Source organism: Hemitrygon akajei, chromosome 3 (genome assembly GCF_048418815.1).
Source record: "Hemitrygon akajei chromosome 3, sHemAka1.3, whole genome shotgun sequence".
Taxonomy (NCBI): domain Eukaryota; kingdom Metazoa; phylum Chordata; class Chondrichthyes; order Myliobatiformes; family Dasyatidae; genus Hemitrygon; species Hemitrygon akajei.
The window spans coordinates 105,207,101-105,228,728 of NC_133126.1; the positions used below are offsets into that span (position 1 = coordinate 105,207,101).

At 42.2% G+C, this 21,628-nt stretch overlaps 1 protein-coding gene across 4 annotated transcripts in view; it reads right to left on the reverse strand.

Moving 5' to 3' along the window:
• ryk (receptor like tyrosine kinase) overlaps positions 1–21,628 on the reverse strand; it is a 334,382-nt gene that overhangs the window by 57,884 nt on the left and 254,870 nt on the right. For all 4 annotated transcript variants that reach the window (XM_073040549.1, XM_073040548.1, XM_073040551.1 and 1 more), the window contains 2 exons: positions 17,973–18,042; positions 1,938–2,070 (listed from right to left, as the gene is read on the reverse strand). In XM_073040549.1, coding sequence (XP_072896650.1) covers positions 1,938–2,070; positions 17,973–18,042 — 203 coding nt within the window. The remainder of the gene's footprint in view (positions 1–1,937; positions 2,071–17,972; positions 18,043–21,628) is intronic.

A 21,628-nucleotide genomic window follows, 5' to 3' on the forward strand; every position in this document is an offset into this window, starting at 1 on the left:
CGTGCACTGGCACCTAATCTCCAGCACGGCTTTATTTCTGCATTGTAATCTGCAGCCACTTAAGTTAGGAATACATTGGCTCACGAAGAGCACAGAACTGAAGAATGCCTTAGTGTCATTGAAGCTTACCTTTACTTTTAAAAATCAGAGGACTTGTACCACTTTCTAACTCTTACAAATTCATGACAAGCACTCATGACCTTCACTCAACTTGAATATTTACTTCAGTGCACCAACACTCCCAAAAGGCATACAAATCTACTTTCATAAGCACTGTTTCTGAATGACACAGTATTTAAAACAATTCCATAAAAGCACAACTACTACATGAAGATATTACATTTCTTGCTGTACGCTGCTGAAAACTTCAACCCATATCCAAATAAGGAATAATTTAAGAATGTATAGCCTCTACAGATGCAGCTGCTGTAGATTGCACATTAAGTACAAAATTTTATGTAGTTGAATGGAACTGAACAAATCACTTGCTGTCACATATACCACTGAACCTTCAACTAAACCCAAACATGTTCTGATTATCATTTGAACATTAAGTCATTTTAATCCCACAAATGTTATTCTATGAAGGAGCCAGTTATAAATATCTACTACTGTTCTTCGGGTTCAGATAACATCAGTAAACAGTGGCACTAACATAGTTCCTTATTTTACTGTTAACATTACTCCATAGTTTACAGGTAGATGAAAAACTTTGATGTTTTGTTGTGATTCTTCCTAAAACTGCCATTCAATCAATCCTTATGCAAAACATTGAACACAGTACAGCAAAACACACCCTTCAGCCCACGTTGTGCCAAACTAATAATTAACAACCTAATTAATCACTTCTACCTGCATTTGGTTCTCATCCCTTCATTGTCTGCACAGTCTTTTATCTAAGAGCTTCATAAATGCCTCTATCATATTTGCCTCCACCAGTACTCCCACAAGAACCTCAAGTACTCTATGTAAGTAAAAACTTGCCCCACACATCTCCTTTGAACTTCTTCCTCTAATCTCAGTGAGATGCTTGCCCTCTCATATTAGACATTTCATTCCAGGTAATAAAGATACCAACTGTTCACTCTATCTATGGATCTACATCTTTATAAACATCTACAAGTATACACTCAACCTTCACTGCTCCAAAGGAAACAACGGTGTAGAACATTGCCAAAGGATTAAGTGGATGTCAAATCTCTACTCACAGCACATGCCCTTTAATCCAGACAACATCCTCATAATACTCTTCTGCATCCTCTTCAAAGACTCCACATCCACAAATGGGAGTGCTGAGAATTGAATGCAATATTTCAGATACAGCTGAGTTTTATGAAGCTGCAGCACAACTTCTTGACTCTTGAACACAGTGCCTTGACTAATCAAGGCAAACACACAGTGTAGCTCTTTACCACCCTATCAACCAGTGTGGCCACTTTCAAAGAGCAATGGACTTGAACCTCAAGATCCTTCTGTACATTTGTAATGGTAAGGTTTCTGTCACTATTTGTGTACTGACACTTAACATTTGATCTCCCAAAGTCCAACACCTCACATTTGTACAGATCAAATTCCATCTGCTATATCTCTGCCCATTACGTGCAATTGATCTTTATTCCACTATATCCTTTGGCAATGTTCAACACCAATCTTTCCATCATCTGTAAACTCACTAAATCACTCATCCATATTTTCATCCAAGTCTGTTATATACATCATAGAGCAGAGGTCTCAATACGAATCCCTGAGGAACATCTCTAGTCAGAAGCCTTCAACCAGAGTAAGTCACATCGACCACGACCTTCTATCTTCAATGGGCAAAAGTGGATAGAGAAACATTAACAACCTAATTATAGAGGCTCAGCAGAAAAGGATAAAATTTCTGTGCCATATCTGTCTCAGACTCTATAAATTGTAAAAAGTGACCTTGAAGTTACCTGTGGATTGTTGGCTTCAGCAAGCTTGCATTGTCGAAGGAAGAGCTTTAGATTTCCCCAATTCATGTACGGAAATAATACCATGGGCCTCTCCCCATCCTCAATGCAAACGTGATTGATAGGCAATAGGTTTCTGGGCCAACACAAAAGCAACACAAAATTAGTCGCAATCAAACAACAATGAACCGTTATAGATTACAGAGCAGTACAGCACTGGACAGGTCATTTGGCCCATGATATTTTGTTGATCTTCATGCCAATTTATACTAAATGCCCTCCTACAGTGTATCATTGATATACTTCCATTCCCTTCATATTCAAATGTATATGAAAAAGCCTCTTAAACTCCACCTAAACTGCCTGATTAACCCACTACAGGTACCAACCAATCTCTGTGAAAAACACTTGGTCCTCACATTACCCTTAAACTTTGCCCCTCCAACCTCAAAAGCATGTCCTCTGGCATTTGACCTTCCTGCTTTGGGGAAAAGATTCTTATTGTCTCCCCTATATATGCATCTCATAATTATTTTTTTAAAAAACTTTCATCTGCTGTCGGTAGGACAATCAAGTTTTTTTCTATTTTTTCTTATACTTCTGGTCCTGGTAGCAAGCTGGTAAACCTCTTCTGCCTCGTCTCCACGTTCTTCCTATAATGGGATGACTAAAACTGCATGCAATACTCCAAGTGTAGTCTGATTAATGTTTTATATAGCTGCAGCTTCACTTCATTACTCCTATACCCAACACTAATACCAGTGAAGGCTAGCATGCCACATACCTTCTTTAACACCTTATCCATATGTGTAACCACTTTCAGTGAACTGTGGACCTGAACACCAAAGTACATTGTATATCAATGCTGTGAAGGCATCGACCATTAACTGTATATTTTCTTCTTTAAATTAACCTTCCAAAGTCCACACCCAGTCCAGATAAAATTTCCCTGACGTAAGCTGATTTACAGCTCTGTGAGCTCCATGACCAGTGACACCATATTTCTCATGACACACAAGGCTCAAATGTGTAATTTCGTATCTACCCAATGGATTCAAATTCATTTATCAAATGAACATCAAAACATATAATAAAATGCATTGTTTGTGTTAGCAACCAATACACCCAAGGATGTGCTGAGCAGCTCCAAAGCGTTGTCACACATTCCAGCGCCAACACAGCATGCCCATGTTTAGCAGAAAAACACAGAACACAACAAACCACAAAACAACAGCAAAACAAACTCCTTTCCTGCCCCTGCTTGCTCAGACATTTGATCCTGGGACTCAATGACCTGGGAGCCAGCTGAACCAGTGGGCCACCAGTCCTCGTCCTCACTGGACCTCATCCAAAGATGTCCATTATTTGCATTAGTGTGCAGAGCGGAGACCGAGACTCTGGCATGACCTATAACACCCACACATCCTTGCCCCTAAATCCTAAACTGATCCCTTACTGTCCCCAATACCATCCCTAGGAACGTAAAAGCTAAATCTGACTCATGACCTTGACAGAGACCAGAGCTCCATGCCATCTTGACTGAAAACAGATTCTAAAACATTAATAAGTAGTCATATTTCAATGTTAGTTGGCAGAGTATGCAGTACTGATGCAGACACATCAAGCAGAATAACAACAACAACTTAATTATAGAGCAAACAATGAAGTGCAAAGTGCTTTACAATGGAATAAAGTGCAAACATGAAAATAAAAGACAAAAAGATGTTAATTAAAGCAAGGTTAAATAAATACGTTTTGAGCTGGTGTTTAAAAGTGTCAAGTGAGTGCATCCCTTATAGTTTTAGATACTGAGTTCCACAGTTTAGGAGCATAGCTTAAAAAAGACAACCAGCCAATTAACTTTCAAAACAGATAGTTTTAATTTAAAAGACCAGCAGAAAACTTGAGAGCTCGAGCAGGATTATAGAACAAAAGCGATTCTCTGATGTACTCTGGTCTCAGACCATTAAGAGCTTTAAACACAAAAGAACTTTACAATTAATTCTAAAAGATATAGGAAGCCAGTGCTAGGTAGCTAGGATGGGGGTGCAATATGCTCCCTCATCCTGGTTTCAGTTAAAAATCCAGCAGTGACATTCTGAATGAGTTGAAGTTTGTCAATAGAATGCTTTGGAAGGTCAGTAAAAAGTGCATTGCAGAAATCTGGTCTATTTGATATACAGGTGTGAATTAGATTTTTTTAGCATCATAAAGTGACAGAAACAGAGTGGCCTTTCCAATTTTTAAATACATAAAATCTTCCTTTCTTGTATTTCCTTCCTCAAACTTCATTCTTCCATGTTCAACACCCCACTCCCTTTTGCCCTTGCTTCTATTTCCCAACCAATATGTTCTGCTTCTGCATCATCCAAGCTCTTGTTTCACCCTCCTTCCTTCTCCACCATCCATCTTTTTCACCTCCATCCTCTGTTCCAACTCCTCCCTCATTTTGACCATCCTGCTGGAAACACCATCAATCCTGCATCTTTGTTAGCTGGTGATGTGATGTCTCAACCCAGCCACATTTCATGAATGAGTATTAACTTTAGTCTGTTGAGAATAATTTTTGATGTCAGAACCTGTTGCCAAGTTCTTTGCCAGGCCCAAGCTTGTTGCCGTAGCACACAATCTCTGGACCGAAGTCAGACAAACCACGAGAAACAGTCACAGTAATTACACAGTGCAAAGTCTGATTTATTTTTATTTATTGGACTGTGGGTAGATCTACTGCAAATGTCATGGAGACACAACTTTAAAATACCCTACACCTGGTAGTGCAACTTCAAATTAAAGCTAGTTCAGGATTACCAGAAATAAAAGGCTGTTGTGGAAGGAAAAACAGCAGATGTCAGTGGGGAGAGGCTTCAGAAGAATACACAAAGGATTTCAAACTTAATAATCTTGTAAGAAATTAAGATTTAGGATCCGTGAACAGGATTTGTTACTTGACACAGTGATTGATTCAATGTTTAAGCATATTTTGTATTGTGTCTCCAGAAACAGGCCATTCAGCCCAACCAAAGCAACTAATAAGGCCATCTAAGCCAGTTCCATTCGTCTGTATCCCTCCAAACCTTTCCTACCAACATATGTATACAAATGTTCCTCTGGCAGCTTGATCGCTTATACCCACCATTCTGTTCGAAGAGGTTGCTCCCCAGGTCTCAGCTAAATTTCTCCTGTCTCACCTTATCGTGCCCTGTAGTTTTTTGATTCCTTTCCCAGGGTGAAAGATTGGGTGCTTTCACCTTTTTTACAGTTGCAATAAGAAGTTTGTGAACCCTTTGCAGTTACCCGGATTTCTGCATTAATAACTCATAAAAAGTGGTCTAATCTTCATCTAAGTCACAATATTAGACAAACACAATCTGCCTAAATTAATAGCACACAAGCAATTGTACTTTTTCATCTCTTTATTGAGCACATTGTTGCTCAGGCTGGAAAAGGTATGTGAACCCTTGTATTTAATAACTGGTAGAAACTCCGATAGAAGTAATAACCTCCACCAAAAGTTTTCTGTAGCAGCTGATGAGACTTGCTCAATGGCAAGGTGGAATTTTAGACCATTCCTCCATACAAAACTGTTTCTGGGGGACCTTGCTCTTCAGGCCATCCCAGAACATCTCAATTGGGTTAAGGTTTGCACTCTGATTTGCCATTCCAAAACACAAACTTTCTTCTTTTTAAAACATCCTGTTGTTGATTTACTCTTGTGTTTTGGATCATTGTCTTGTTGCATCATTCAACTTCTGTTATGCTTCAGGTGATAGACAGCTGCCTTGACATTCTCATGTAAAATGTCTTGATACAATTTTGAGTTCATTGTTCCCACAATGATGGCAAGCTGTCCAGGTCCTGAGACAGCAAAGCAGCCCCAAACCACAATGCTCCTTCTACCATGCTTCAGAGTTGGGATGAGATTTTGGTGTTGGCGAGCAGTGCCCCTTTTCCCTCCAAACATAGCAGTGTGCATTTCTGTCAGAAACTTCACCTTTTGTCCCTTCTGCCAACAAAAAGTTGTCCAGAAGCATTGTGGAACATCCAGGTGGTCTTTTGAAACTTGAGATGTGCAGCAATGTTTTTTTTTGGAGAGCAGTTGTTTCCTCTGTGGTGTCCATCCATGAACATAATTCTTGGTCAGTATTTTTCTTATCATGGATATGAATGGAGACTTTAGCAAGTTCTAGAGATTTCTGCAGGTCTTTTGCTTTATCCTTGAGTTTTTTTTCACCTTCATCAGCATTGTATGTTGTGCACTTGGTGTGATCTTTACAGAATGCCCACTCCTTGGGAGAGTAGCAACAGTACTGAGTTTCCTCCATTTGTAGACAATTTCTCTTACTGTGGACTGAAGAACACTCAGGCTTTTAGAAATGCATTTGTAACCTTTTCCATCTTCATGCATCTCTATATTTCTCTTACTAAGGTCCTCTGAAAGTTGTTGTGAGAAGAGCAGGCTCTGTCAGTATCCTGACTGTGTGCACCTGTTTTTTCAGACAGCAGGACACCTCTACAACCCACACCTCCAGTTTCATCCTACTGATTGGAACACCTGATACCAAACAGCTTTTGTAGAGGCATTACACCAGGGGTTTACATACTTTCTTGAACCTTCTGTATGATTACCATTCAGTCTCCTATACAATAAGGACTACCCAACGTCTCCCTATAACTTAGGACCTCAAGTCTTGACAACATTCTGGTACATCTTCTTCACAACTTTTCAAGCCCATTCAATGAGATGGGAACCAAAACTGCACACAACACATCAGGTATGACCTCACCAAGGTCTTGTACAACTGAAGAAAGAAAGGCATCAAACTAAAGGGAAGATAGAGGTTTGAGGAGCTTTTAAAAACTTGCAGAAGGAAACTAAGAAGATCATTCAGAAGGAAAAGATAATTATGAGAGGAGGCTGGCGACTAATATCAAAGAAGATACTAAAAGCTTTTTTAAGTATATAAAGGGTAAAACAGAGTCATGGGTAGATATAGGACCAATACAAAATGATGCTGGAGATATTGTAATGAGAGACGCAGAGATGGCAGAGGAACTGAATGCGCATTTTGCATCAGTCTTCACAGTGGAAGATGTCTGCAGTAAACCAGACATTCAAGAATGTCAGGGAAGTGTGGTTTGTGCAGTTAAAATTACGACTGAGAAGGTGCTCAGGATGCTTAATGATCTGGGGGTGGATAAATCTCTTGGACCGGATGGAATGCACCCTCAGGTTCTGAAGGAAGCAGCTGGAGAGATTGCGGAGGCGTTAACGATGACCTAGCGTGGGTGGACCATTGGTTGGTCAGCAGAAAGCAGAGTGTGGAAATAAAGGGATCCTATTCTGGCTGGCTGCCGGTTACCAGTGGAGTTCCACAGAGGTCAGTGTTGGGACCATTACTTTTTACGATGTATGTCAATGATTTGGACTATGGTATTAAGGGATTTGTGGCTAAATTTGCTGATGATACAAAGATAGGTGCAGGAATGGGTAGTGTTGAGGAAACAGAGAGCCTGCAGAGAGACTTAGATAGTTTAGGGGAATGGGCGAACAAGTGGCAAATGAAATACAATGTTGGAAAGTGTATGGTCATGCACTTTGGTGGAAGAAATAAATGGACAGATGGGAAGAGAATTCAAAATGCGGAGATGCAAAGGGACTTGTGCAAGATACCCTAAAGGTTAACCTGCAGGTTGAGTTGGTTATGAAGAAGGTGAATGCAATGTTGGCATTCATTTCTAAGGTATAGAATATAAGAGCTGGAATGTAATGTTGAGGCTCTGTAAGGTACTCGTGAGACCACACTTGGGAGTATTGTGTGCAGTTTTGGGATCCTTATTTTAGAAAGGATATACTGACATTGGACACGAGTAAATCTGCAGATGCTGGAAATTCAAACAACACACACAAACTGCTGGTGGAATGCAGCAGGCCAGGCAGCATCTATAGGAAGAAGTACAGTCGACGTTTCAGGCTGAGACCCTTTGTCAGGACTAAGTCCACCAGCGTTTTGTGTGTGTTACTGACATTGGAGAGGGTTCAGAGGAGATTTACAAGAATGAGAGGGTTACCGTATGAGGAATGTCTGGCAGCACTTGGGCTGTATTCCCTGGAGTTGAGGAGAATGAGGGGGAATCTTTTAGAAACATTACAAATGGTAAAAGGCCTGAACTGATTAGATATTGGCAAAGCTATTTCCCATGGTAGAGATTCTAGGACAAGAGGGCACGATTTCAGGATTGAAGGACGTCCTTTTAGAACTGACATGTGGAGCAATTACTTTAGTCAGAGGGTGGTAAATCTGTGGGATTTGTTGCCACGAGCAGCTGTGGAGGCCAAGTCATTGGGTGTATTTAAGGCAGAGATAGATAGGTTCTTGATTAGTCAGGGCATCAAAGGGTATGGGGTGAAAGCAGGGGAGTAGGGATGACTGGATGAAGTGGATCAACCTATGATTGAATGGCGGAGCAGACTCAATGGGCCGAATGGCCTACTACTGCTCCTATATCTTATGGTCTAATCTCCTAGTGGGAAACTGGAAAATTTGAAACCATTTAAAAAGCAACAAAAACCCCCCCACAAAGTAAGCAATTAGGAAAGGGGAGACAGATAAAAAGTGAACACATTTACCGCTTTCTGAGATACCCCTGGTACCTAATAAAGTGGCCACTGAGTGAATGTATGTGGTTTTCTGCTGCTGTTCGACGTGTTGTGCATTCAGAGATGCTCTTGGTTAACGTGCGGTTATTTGAGTCACTGTTGCCTTCCTGTCATTTTAAACCACTCTGGCCACTCTCCTCAGATCTTTCTTTCAACATGGTGTTCATGTCCACAGAACTGCCATTCTCTGATGTTTTATGTCTCTTGTACAACTCTGATAAACTCTGAAGACTGTTTTGTGTGAAATCAGAGAAAATCAGCAGTTTCTGAGATTTTCAAACCATCCCGTCTGGCACCAACAATCATTCCACAGTCAAAGTCACTTAGATCACATTTCTTCCCCATTCTGATGTTTGGACTGAACAACAACTGAACCTTTTGACTATGTCTGCATGCTTTCATGCATTGAGTTGCTACCATATGATTGGCTGATCAGATATTTGCATTAACAAGCATTAATGGCCATTGAGTGTACGTCCCTTAAAAAACAAAGAGGAGCTACTGTTGGGTAATGTAGAAACGGCCGAGGCTTTGAATGTCTGTTTTGTGTCAGTCTTCACAGTGGAGGTCAAGCCTAATATATTCAAGAAAGAAGGTTACTGATGTGATGGAAGGTGAGGACCTTAATGTAATTGCTATCACTAAAGAGGTAGTGCTGGTCAAACTAGTGAATCTAAATGTGGATAAGTCCTCTGGTCCTGATGGAATACTTTTCAATGCACTGAAAGAAATGATACAAGGCATTTATAAATTTACCAAAATTCTCTTGATTCTGGGTAGGCCCCCGCAGACTGGAAGACAGCGAATGTCATACAACTATTTGAAAAAAGATGTAGGGAAAATACAGGTCAATTAATTTCACGTGTGTAGTCTGGAAACCACTTGAAGCTATTGTTATGGAAGTAACAGTAAAACATCTGAATAGAAATGGTTGCATCAAGCAGACAGAGCATGGATTCAGGAAGAGCATTTCCAGTGTGACAAACTTACAGCAGGTTTTTGAAGATACTAATATGAGGAATTGAAGATATAAAAAAAATCATTTTGAACCTATGTAACCTCTGGCTCAAAGAATAATTGGGATTGAACAGGAACTTTTGAACTGAAGTAAACTCTATCTTCAGTAGTTAGCAAAAAAGCTGGCTTATACTAGTACTCTCTTAATTTGCAGAGAGACATTGAGAATTTGATAAATTGTACATTGTACCCTCGTTCGAGTAGGGGGGGGAGGAAGACTCACTAATAAGGACAGGAATGAATATCCGTCTGTAATTAAATCAGGGTCTAGCAAAGGGAGTACCTGATAAGGACTGGACAGCTCATCCATCTGTAATTAAATCTTGATTTAGCAGACTCTCTTATCTGTAACTAAGTTTTGCACCAACGGACTTGGTAGGCGTACCAGTTCTAATGACATCTTGCAACAGTAATGTATGGGACTTACTATGTATAAATATATGGATGTAACCAGAGAGAAGTAGTCCATTTGTCAGATGGTGGCAGTACTTACGTGCCTTTCCTTTGACAACTGGGTCTCAAACTCCTGCAGGAGGGTGCGCAAATAAACTATTGCACCTATAAGAAGCTGGTCTCCTGAGTTTTATTCATATTTTATTTTAACATTTGGCATCACGAACTAGATCCCAATGTAGGGAGTGCCAAGTAGACAGGCTGAGTAAGCAGCTGGACCATTCCGAGGACTGCTGAGACCGACTGAGCGCCCAAAAGGCATTTTACCTTTTGTCGCTCTCCTATTAGATTCTTTGTAGGCATGGACCCTTGTTTAAGGCTGATTGCATAACCTTAACGGGATAAGGAGAAATTTGCTAGGAGACTCGTATAAGGTAGGCAAATTTTATTAATTGAGCAGGAGGCGGTACCGGGTAAATTTTACTAATTGGGCAGGAGGCAGACGTGCCGGGTAAATTTATCAATTGAGCAGGAGGTGCCAAGCCGGGTAAATTTATCTGATTTATTAATTGAGCAGGAGTTTTGTGCCGGGTAAATTACTTAGAGAACATGGGTCAACTGCAGTCGATTGATTATGAGTGGGCCAGGAGCAGCCCTACACAATATGCGTGAGAGTTTTCCAGACAAGGAGAAAGATTTGCGAATGTTGAGTGCAGCACTGAATAAGAAATTGGGGAACAAAATGTGGCCACCGGGGGGGGGGGGGGGGGGGGGGAGGAACCTGCAATATTACCTCATGAGAACAAGCAGTAAATTTAATATGGAAAAAGAACCATGGAAAGAAGTGGAAATTGTTGAAAAGGGAATGGAAGGAAAAGGCAGATGTAAAGTGTTACAGTAAATTATTAGCAAGCTGGAGGAATAATGCATGTGACAAAGGGATAGAGGTATGTACTGCAGAAGGAACGCCAAAAGGTTGGGAGATGCTAAAGGCGGAGCGTGAATGGGTGGATGGGCACTGAAAACCAGAGCAGGAAAAACAACGTAAGCAAACCAAGGCTGACCTAGATAGGAGAGGGCAGGAACGTCAGTCTAAAGTTCGAACTAATAGGGAATCAAGGGATCCCAAACCCATGTCTGGCATACCGACCCTGTTTGAGGACAGTGACCGTGATGAGAAGTGGGCACCTTACCAGGGACTAAGTGCACCCAGTGCTCCCAAACCCCAATCCTCCCAGTATTTAGATACGGTGGCCGTTCGGATAAAACAGTGGCGGTAGGGAAGGGGAGGTCCCTATACCCGGAGATCCAGAAAGGGAATACAAAGGATTATTTTGAGACAGACAGGGAAGATTCCAATAAAACCCCAGTGTTAATGGCTCCACAAAGACAACTGCCCACCTGAATGCTTCCCAATCCATGAGCAGCAGAGGAGGGACAGCCCTCAGTAATTCCTGTGTATGCACCCTGGAAGCCTCAAGAAATGATAATGATCATGAATCAGGCCCCAGATAGAAAAGAAAAACCAGCACAGTTTGCTCACTATGTCCGCAGTACTATACAAATGTATAATGAGACCTCGCAAGATTTATTCAGTCTCTGCTGGATGATTCTCTCAGCTGATGAGGGGCGGAAATGGAAGGCAGAATTAAGATACTGTTATGAATGTACCACAGCTCTGAGGGGCCGAAGGGTGTGGGACCAGCCCCCTCCTTCCGGAGAATCGCAAGATCGCTATTAATTCGGGTCTTGGACCCAGGAAATGAGAGACAATGCAACGGATTTGACCATTGTTCTTAGAGGCACCTGTGTGAATTGCAACTCTATAGTACGTGCCAGCTATCAGGGACATGGACATCCTCGGGCAATGTGGTGTGGGGATGGTATCACCCTACCTTGATTGACATTTACAAATCTGCCAGCCATGATAAAAAGGAGACTGCTGGAGGCGGTACTCCAGCGACGCACCAGACGGAGACCATCGCTCATCGTTCCCGTAAGAACGGGAAGCTGCTCGGGAGCCACGTGTGATGTGGATCCCCTAGCTAGGGAATCGAGTGGCTAATAACCCCGAAAAGGATTTCGGACTGACAACGAGGAACTCCCGTTCTCGATCTCACGCTTTGAGTCCAGAAGGCTGGCAAGTTTATTTTCTCTCTCCAACCCGTGAACACCCAACAAACGGCAAAAAGCCTCCATGAACTGGTGAGACTTTTATATTTCCATCGGACAATCGTTTAACCCCTAGACAACGATAGAGCTTATTTCTTATCCCTGCGCTTTAGATTGAGTATTGACGATGTATGTTATCTGAATGTTTGTATTAACCTTACTTTTGTGCCCCTTTATAAATAAAAACGTTTAAAAATGGTACAATCAGACTTCAGCGGACCTCTCTATCTTTGCTGGTAAGTGATCCAGTTACGGGATACGTAACAACGTGGGGCCTCGTCTCGAGATTTGAAACCAAATTGGGAGGGCAGTGAATTGGGTTTGTAAGTCAAAAAATTTGGATCTGGTACGCGGGTAGCCAGACGGGAAACCAGCAAAGATGGACGTGGATGAATTTATGAAAAACCCGACTGTGGAGGCGCCAGAGGCGGCCACCAAATCAGACTTGTTAAATTTGGCGAAGGGATTGGACCTCACAGAAGTGAGGTCGTCCATGAAAAAGCGGGAGGTGTGAGGCGCCATAACTCAGTATTACATTGGGAAGGAGGTGTTTGAAGCTGAGGTATTGGAAAATATCCCTGAAAAAGTACCAGCTAGTGGGATGGATCAGCTAGAGTTGGAGAAATTAAGGTTGGAACATGAATTTAAAATAAAGCAGCTGGAAGTGGCTGAGAGAGAGAGAGAACGGGACCAGGAGCTCCAACTAAAGGGGTTAGAGGTGAAAAAAGAGCAGGACCAAGCTGAAAAGCAAAGACAGCATGAAATTCAGCTAAAAGAGCTAGAACGAACCGAGAATGAGAGGGAACGAGCTGAAAAGCAAAGAGAGTATGAGGAGAAACGAGAACAGAGGGAACATGACTTGGAGATGGAGAAGTTAAAGAAAGAGCGAAGAGATCTAGGGTTAGATCGAGACAAGAGGTTTAATGTTAGTCGGGAGTTGAGGGTAGTACCTCCATTCGAAGAGTCGGATGTTGATAGTTATTTCTTGCTTTTTGAAAAGGTGGCAGTAAATCAAAAGTGGCCCAAAGAGCAGTGGGTGGCGTTGTTACAAAGTGTGTTAAAAGGGAAGGCACAATGAGCATATGCGGCATTGGCCGTCGAGGGAGGGGAAGTGGAGAATTATGCCAAAGTAAAGGAGGCCATTCTCCGGAGTTACAAGCTAGTACCTGAAGCTTATAGACAAAGGTTCAGAAATTTACGGAAAGGGTGGAATCAAACGTATACCGAGCTAGCCTATGAAAAGAGTGTGCTCTTGGACCATTGGTGCACTGCGGAACAGGTGGACGGGGATAATGGGCGTATCAGGGAGTTATTTCTGATTGAGGAATTAAAAGGGTGTGTTCCGGAGGAGATCCGGATGTATTTGAATGAGAAGGCGAATAAGTCCATCTCAGAAATTGCTAGGTTCGCAGATGAATATGCCCTAACCCACAGGATAAAGTTTTCCTCGCCAAAAGGTTACCCGAGAGACTGTAGGAACGGTAGGGAAAGCCCACCGGCTAAGGGAGAAACTCCGCCGGGAGCTAGCAGGAAAAGTGAGGATAGCAGGCCGGAAACCTGGAGATTTCCTGGTTTGACCTGTTTTAATTGTGGGAAGGTGGGACATACTGCATCAAAATGCCCCGCTCCGAGGAAGGAGCCAGAAAAAGGGAAAGCAGCTATCCCTATAGGCTGTATTGCGTCGATCAGAAAATCGACGAGAGGGCCCCAGGTAGATGGAATACAGGAGGGGCGGGAGACGTTTAGTTCCGAAGGAACCGTGTCTTTGAGGGAGGGGGACCCACCAATTCCCGTAAGGATTTAGAGAGACACGGGGGCGGAGCTATCATTAATTAGCGGTAACGTGTTGAAATTCGGGCCTCAGACGGGAGAGGTAGCCCTGAGAGGCATAGGAAAACGGACCGAAGTGGTGCCTTTGCATAGGGTCCTTCTAGATTGCGAGTTGGTGTCGGGACCAGTGAAATTGGGGGTCCTGCCGGAGTTGCCGGGGGAAGGCGTGGACGTCCTTCTGGGTAACGACCTAGCGGGTGGGAAGATGGGTGCAGCCGTGAAGCTGACAACCCAGCCTGCGAGGGTCGAGGCCACTCCCTCAGATCCTAAGGTCTATCCCGCATGCGCGGTCACTCGCAGCTGAGAATGAGAACAGTTTAAATTTAGCCAGTTTTGATTTGGCCGAGACGTTTCTACCGACTCTGTACCAGCGAGGGTCAGAGGAAGGTAAACCAGAGAGTAGGGAGGGAGGAGAGAGAAAAGGGGGGAGGTAGACCTGCCCTTAGGGAGAAGAGAGTTTGTACGGGAACAGGGAGATGACGAGGAGCTGACAGCCTTGAGGGAGTCGGTTCTTTCTGAGACCGAGATTGAGACAGAACCCGAGGGTTACTACCTGAAGGAGGGGGTGTTGATGAGGAAATGGAGGCCCCCCGCGGTACCGATCGATGAGGACTGGGCAGTGGTACATCAGATAGTAGTTCCGAAAGTATATCGGGACGAAATTTTGAACTTAGCCCATAAGGGACCTTTAGGTGGGCATTTGGGAATAACGAAGACAGTGAATCGGGTTCAGAGAGAGTTCTATTGGCCAAATCTGAGAAAAGATATTACTGAGTATTGTAAAAGGTGTCATACATGCCAAGTGGTGGGTAAGCCGAACCAAGTTATCCCTAAGGCACCCCTCCGACCCATCCCCACATGCGAGGAGCCTTTCTCCCGAATCATTGTGGATTTTGTGGGACCCTTACCTAAAACAGCGAGTGGGCGGCAGTATATCATGACCCTGATGTGTTCATAGGAAGTCATTCCTGCCTGTGGCCATCAAACTTTACAATTCCTCTCTCGGAGAGTCCGACACCCTGAGCCAATAGGCTGGTCCTGGACTTATTTCCACATGGCATAATTTACCTATTATTATTTAATTATTTATGGTTTTATATTGCTATATTTCTACACTATTCTTGGTTGGTGCGACTGTAACGAAACCCAATTTCCCTCGGGATCAATAAAGTATGTCTCTCTGCATCCCAAGAAAGAATTTTTAGAATGCCAAAGATATGGTTTTTTAGAGCAGCTTCGAGTTGAGCCCACTAGGCAAAAGGCAATTCTGGAATAGGCGTTGTTTAATAGAAATGTAGAAAACCTACAGCACAATACAGGCCCTTCGGCCCACAAAGTTGTGCCGAACATGTCACTACCTTAGAAATTACTAGGCTTACCTATAGCCCTCTATTTTTCTAAGCTCCACGTACCTAACTGAAAGTCTCTTAAAAGACACTATCGTATCCGCCTCCACCACCATTGCCGGCAACCCATTCCACGCACTCACCACTCTCTGAGTAAAAAACTTATCCCTGACATCTCCTCTGTACCTACTCTCCAGCACCTTAAACCTGTGTGCTCTTGTGGCAACCATTTCAACCCTGGGAAATAGCCTCTGACTATCCACACGATCAATGCCTCTCATCATCTTATACGCCTATCCATCACATCACCTCTCATCCTCCTTCGCTCCAAGGAGAAAAGGCCGAGTTCACTCAACCTATTCTCATAAGGCATGCTCCCCAATAATGAATGAGATTTGATTAGGGAGCTTAAGGTAAAGGAACCTTTAGCAGTCAGTGATCATCATATGACAGAATTTGCCCTACAGTTTGAGAGGGAAACTCTAAATTCAGGATGAAGAGGAACTTCTTCAGCTAAAAAGTGGTGAATCGGTGGAATTCTTTGCCAAAGGCAGCTGTGGAGGCCAAGTTATTGTATGCGTTTAAGACAAAAGTACATAGGTTCTTGATTAGTCAAGGTGTGAAAGGTTATGGAGAGAAGACAGGAAAATGATGTTGAGAGAGAAAAATATCAGGCATAATGAAACGGCAGAGGACTTGATGGGGCAAATGGCCTAATTCTACTCCAATGTCTTACGGCCTTATGGTATTCTAAAGGCAGGATGAGGCAAAAGTGGCTGGCAAGGGAAGTAAAAGATAGCATTAAAGGAATCGAGAGGGTGTACTATATAGTAAACACTGGTGGGAAGCTAGAGGATAAGGAAAATTTTAAAAACCTACAGAAGGCAACTAAAAGAGCATAAGAATAGGAAGGATAAAATATGAGGGCAAGCTAGCCAATAATATTAAAGAGGATAACAAATGTTTCTTATATATATAATAAAAGACGGGTGACAGTAGATGTAAGACTGCTGGAAAATGATGCTGGTAAGTTTGTAAGGGGAGAGAAATAAATGACTGGAAAATTACAAATGACACTCTGCTCTTTCAGAAGGGTGGGTGGAAAAAGACAAGAGATTATTGTGTGCAGTTTTGGTCACCTAATTACAGGAAGGATATTAATAAGGTTGAAAGAGTGCAGAGGTGGTTTACAAGGATGTTGCCGGGACTTGAGAAACTGAGTTACAGAGAAAGGTTGAATGGGTTAGGACTTTATTCCCTGGGGCGTAGGAGAATGAGGGGTGATTTGATAGAGGTGTATAAAATTATGATGGGTATAGATAAAGTGAATGCAATGCAAGGCTTTTTCCACTGAGGCCAGAGGAGAAAAAAACCAGAGGTCATGGGTTAAGGGTGAAGGGAGAAAAGTTTAAAGGGAACATTAGGAAGGGGGGGCTTCTTCACACAGAGAGTGGTGGGAGTGTGGAATGAGCTGCCAGATGAAGTGGTGAATGTGGGCTCAACTTTTGACATTTAAGAAAAACCTGGACAGGTATATGGATGAGAGGGGTTTGGAGGGATATGGCCCAGGTGCAGGTCAGTGGGACTAGGCAGAAATATGGTTTGGCACAGCCAAGAAGGGCCAAAAGGCTTGTTTCTGTGCTGTAATGTTCTATAGGCCAGTTAATCTGACTTCAGTGGAAGGAAAGATGCAGGAAAACATTATTAAGGATGACGTTTCTCTGTACTTGGAGACACATGAAAAAATAGGCCCAAGTCAGCATAGTTTCCTTCAAGGAAAATCTTGCCTAACAAACCTATCAGAATTTTTTGAGGATGGACAAAGGAGAATTAGTGGATGTTGTTTAATTGGATTTTTAGAAAGCCTTTGACAAGGTGCTGCACATAAGGCTGCTAAACAAGATAACAGCCCATTGTATTACAAGAAAGATACTAGCATGGATAAAAGATTGATTGACTGGCAGGAGGCAAAGAGTGGGAATAAAGAGGGCTTTTTCTGGTTGGCTGCCAGTGATTAGTGTTGTTCTGCAGGGGTTGGTGTTGGGACTGCTTCTTCTCGCATTATATATCAATGATTTGGATAATGGAATTGGTAGGTTTGTAGCAAAGTTTATGTATAGATACAGAGATAGGTCAAGAGGCAGTGAATCTGCAAAAGGACTTAGAAACAGGAGAATGCGCAAAGAAGTGGCAGGTGGAATACAGTGGAGGGAACTGTATGGCCATGCATTTTGATAGAAAGAATAAAGGCATAGATTATTTTTTGAACAGGAGCAAATTCAGAAGTCAGAGGTGCAAAGGGACTTGGGATTCTTCTTGTGGGATTCTTGTGTGCATTGGAGGTGTTTGGAGGGTAGAATAGGAGGGATTTAAGAGGTAGTGTTTCTTAATACAGAGAGTGATAGATGCATGGAACAAGCTGCCAGGAGTGATGGCAGAAGCTGATACATTGGTGCCAGTTAAGAGACTCTTAGACAGGATGTGATGATGCAAAATGGAAGACTGCAGGAGGGAATGATTAGGTTGATCTTGGAGCAGGTCAAAGGGTTGGCACAACATCCTGAAAAACTTGTACTGTGCTGTACTGTTCTATGTTCTAAAGATGACAGTTGTTTCGCTTACCTGTGATGAAGTCCTCGCAGTTTGCAGCTCTCTGTCAACATCATAGTTATTTGAACTTCTGAAGCATGGTCTATGAAAAGAAAAAATAAATGATCACATTTGCATAAATCTTCTTATTGGCCATAAAACTGTTACTAATGAACAAAGTGAAATCATCAAATTTTAGAACTATCGCTTGATGTGCCAGAGGTGACTACAACATAACACAATATTCCAAGGGTGGTCAAACTAGGCTTTTATGAACCTCCAATATTACCTTGAACTCAATTCCTAACTAATGAAGGCCAAATAGATAGATAGATAGATAGATAGATAGATAGATACTTTATTCATCCCCATGGGGAAATTCAACTTTTTTCCAATGTCCCATACACTTGTTGTAGCAAAACTAATTACATACAATACTTAACTCAGTAAAAAATATGATATGCATCTAAATCACTATCTCAAAAAGCATTAATAATAGCTTTTAAAAAGTTCTTAAGTCCTGGCGGTTGAATTGTAAAGCCTAATGGCATTGGGGAGTATTGACCTCTTCATCCTGTCTGAGGAGCATTGCATCGATAGTAACCTGTCGCTGAAACTGCTTCTCTGTCTCTGGATGGTGCTATGTAGAGGATGTTCAGAGTTTTCCATAATTGACCGTAGCCTACTCAGCGCCCTTCGCTCAGCTACCGATGTTAAACTCTCCAGTACTTTGCCCACGACAGAGCCCGCCTTCCTTACCAGCTTATTAAGACGTGAGGCGTCCCTCTTCTTAATGCTTCCTCCCCAACACGCCACCACAAAGAAGAGGGCGCTCTCCACAACTGACCTATAGAACATCTTCAGCATCTCACTACAGACATTGAATGACGCCAACCTTCTAAGGAAGTAGTCGACTCTGTGCCTTCCTGCACAAGGCATCTGTGTTGGCAGTCCAGTCTAGCTTCTCGTCTAACTGTACTCCCAGATACTTGTAGGTCTTAACCTGCTCCACACATTCTCCATTAATGATCACTGGCTCCATATGAGGCCTAGATCTCCTAAAGTCCACCACCATCTCCTTGGTCTTGGTGATATTGAGACGCAGGTAGTTTGAGTTGCACCATATCACAAAGTCCTGACTTCTTAACAGCCTCAACAAATGTGTGGCAACTTTGAGGGATCTATAGACAACCCCACGATCCCCCTGTTCCTCCACACTGCCATTAATCCCGTATTCAGCCTTCAAATTCAACCTTCCAAAGTAAATCACTTCACACTTTTCTGAGTTGAACTCCGTATGTCACTTCATATCCTCCTGTTGTAACCCATGACAACCACGCCCACTATCCACAACTCCACCAACCTTCGTGTCATCTGCAAAACTTATTATCCCACCATTCCATTTCCTCATCCTCATTTAAGAAACTCACAAAGAACAGGAGTACCAGAAAAGATCCCTGAAGAACACCACTCTGCACTCCAAGCAGAAACGCTGTATCCATAACCACTCTCTGCCTTCTATGAGCAAGCCAATTCTGTATCCACACAGCCAAGTTTCCCATATCTTTCTAAATTAGCCAACCATGGGGAGTCTTATCAAGGGGAAACAGCATCCCTTCATCTAACTTACTGAGCCCTGAAAAATATAGCACGTCAGTTAGCAGAGGGAACAAGAGCTAGTTTTCAGGTCAAAGACCTTCCACCAGAGATGGAAAAGTGAAAAACACAGCCCAGCATGTTTTAAATTGCAGAGAAAGACAAGTCTGTACAGAATAATGGGAGTGGTTCATGTGGTGTGACTAAAGTGGCACAAATGCAGTCAGTCCTAGAATTGAACCCAGTGGCATCTTATTACCGTAGATTCCGGATTTTAAGCTGCTACTTTTTTCCCACATTTTGAACAGCTTTGAACTCTGCGGCCTTTAATACAGAGCGGCTAATACATGGTTTTTTTTCATGCCGCCAAAAACATTTTGCCTCGTAACAGTAGACCAATAAAATTGATGAGTAGTTCACAGAGGTCCAATGAAACTGTACGATAAATCAAGCGCACTTTCATAATTAAATTATTGTAAATCAGTCATTTGTACTCACCCTCATCAACATGGAAAACACTCGAAGAAAAGCATTGTGCTGCCTTTATGGCAGTTATTTAGTTTATAATATTTTCGCTTAGTAATTCATTTTCTAGTTAAAGTTAGAAGAGTTTTAACTATATTTGTTTTCTGTACTACATCGCGGGATGCTATGACGTCACACCCGGTTTCGCCGCGTCTTGTGGGATACCAGTTTGCGATAAACGGGACGGCGGGGGGGAGCACATTACGCGAGCGGCGGAGCCAAAACGCTGCTTTTAAGTTAAAGGCGATCAATAACTTTTCCTGGTAGGCTGCAGTATATATATTTAGTTTATAATATTTTCGCTTAGTAATTCATTTGTTAGTAATTTCTAGTTAAAGTTAGAAGAGTTTTAACTATATTTGTTTTCTGTACTACATCGCGGGATGCTATGACATCACACCCGGTTTCGCCGCGTCTTGTGGGATACCGGTTTGCGATAAACGGGACGGCGGGGGGGAGCGGCGGAGCGAAAACGCTGCTTTTAAGTTAAAGGCGATCAATAACTTTTCCTGGTAGGCTGCAGTATATATATTTTTTACCAGTCGTTAGGAGATATTGGAATGTTGTTCAGTAAAGAAGTATACGCAACGTATATTTAAAAGTAGCCGCGTTACAGGCACGGTTCGAAAAAAAGCATTTGCAATATGTATTTGTTTTTGTTACCATATGGATTTAATTAAAAGTTAAAAAATCCTCACGTGTAATATCTTTCTGTGTAAATATCTCATATTACAACGTGGGACACCTGCGGCCGAAAATCCGGTGCGGCCTTTACAAGTAAAAAATTGATTTTATTTCTAAAATTAGAGCCAGCGGCTTTTAATCAGGTGCGCTCTGTAGTCCGGAATCTACGGTAGTTATAACCCTTTGTAAACTATTCATCTACAGCAGCATATTAACTCCCAGTATCAGACCCTCTAATTCTGTGTGGCACTATAAGAAAGGCTTTGTAAAATTTCAAATAAATCACATTAAATAGTTGGCTACCACTACACTCAGACCCTGCACGATGCTACCCTGAATAGTGCTGATTTGTTACAACACAGTTCTTCAATTCTTTAATGAAATTTTTAAAAATGACAAAAAATTCATTCTAAACAACACTGAAAACTTCTAAAGAGCAGTCACCATTACAGTAAACATTTAATCAGCCAATGAGAGTGCTTTACATATGCTCTCAGCCACTCACAGCCAAAAATGTATTAGTTCACTCTCTGCCTCCCCCATGTGTGTAAACATTCTTGCTCTCTTGACAGTTTATTCCATTTTTTCACCCATAATGTCTGGAAAACTGTCTGCAACTTCCAGTGAGGGGAGTACATCTAAGATGCCAGGAAAAGCATTAGATTGGATGTGAAACTGCAAGTGATACATCATTTGGAAGCTGGTGAGCATCAAGATGAAATTGGTGCCTCTTTAAAATTGGCTACATTGATGATCGGAACAATTATAAAAAAATGCAGACAAGGTAAAAGCTTCTGCAATAATGATCTTAATGTTATCATCAATGAAGATGACTTATTCAAGCAACCATTTGCTTGAAAAAAAATGAAAACTATACTAAATAT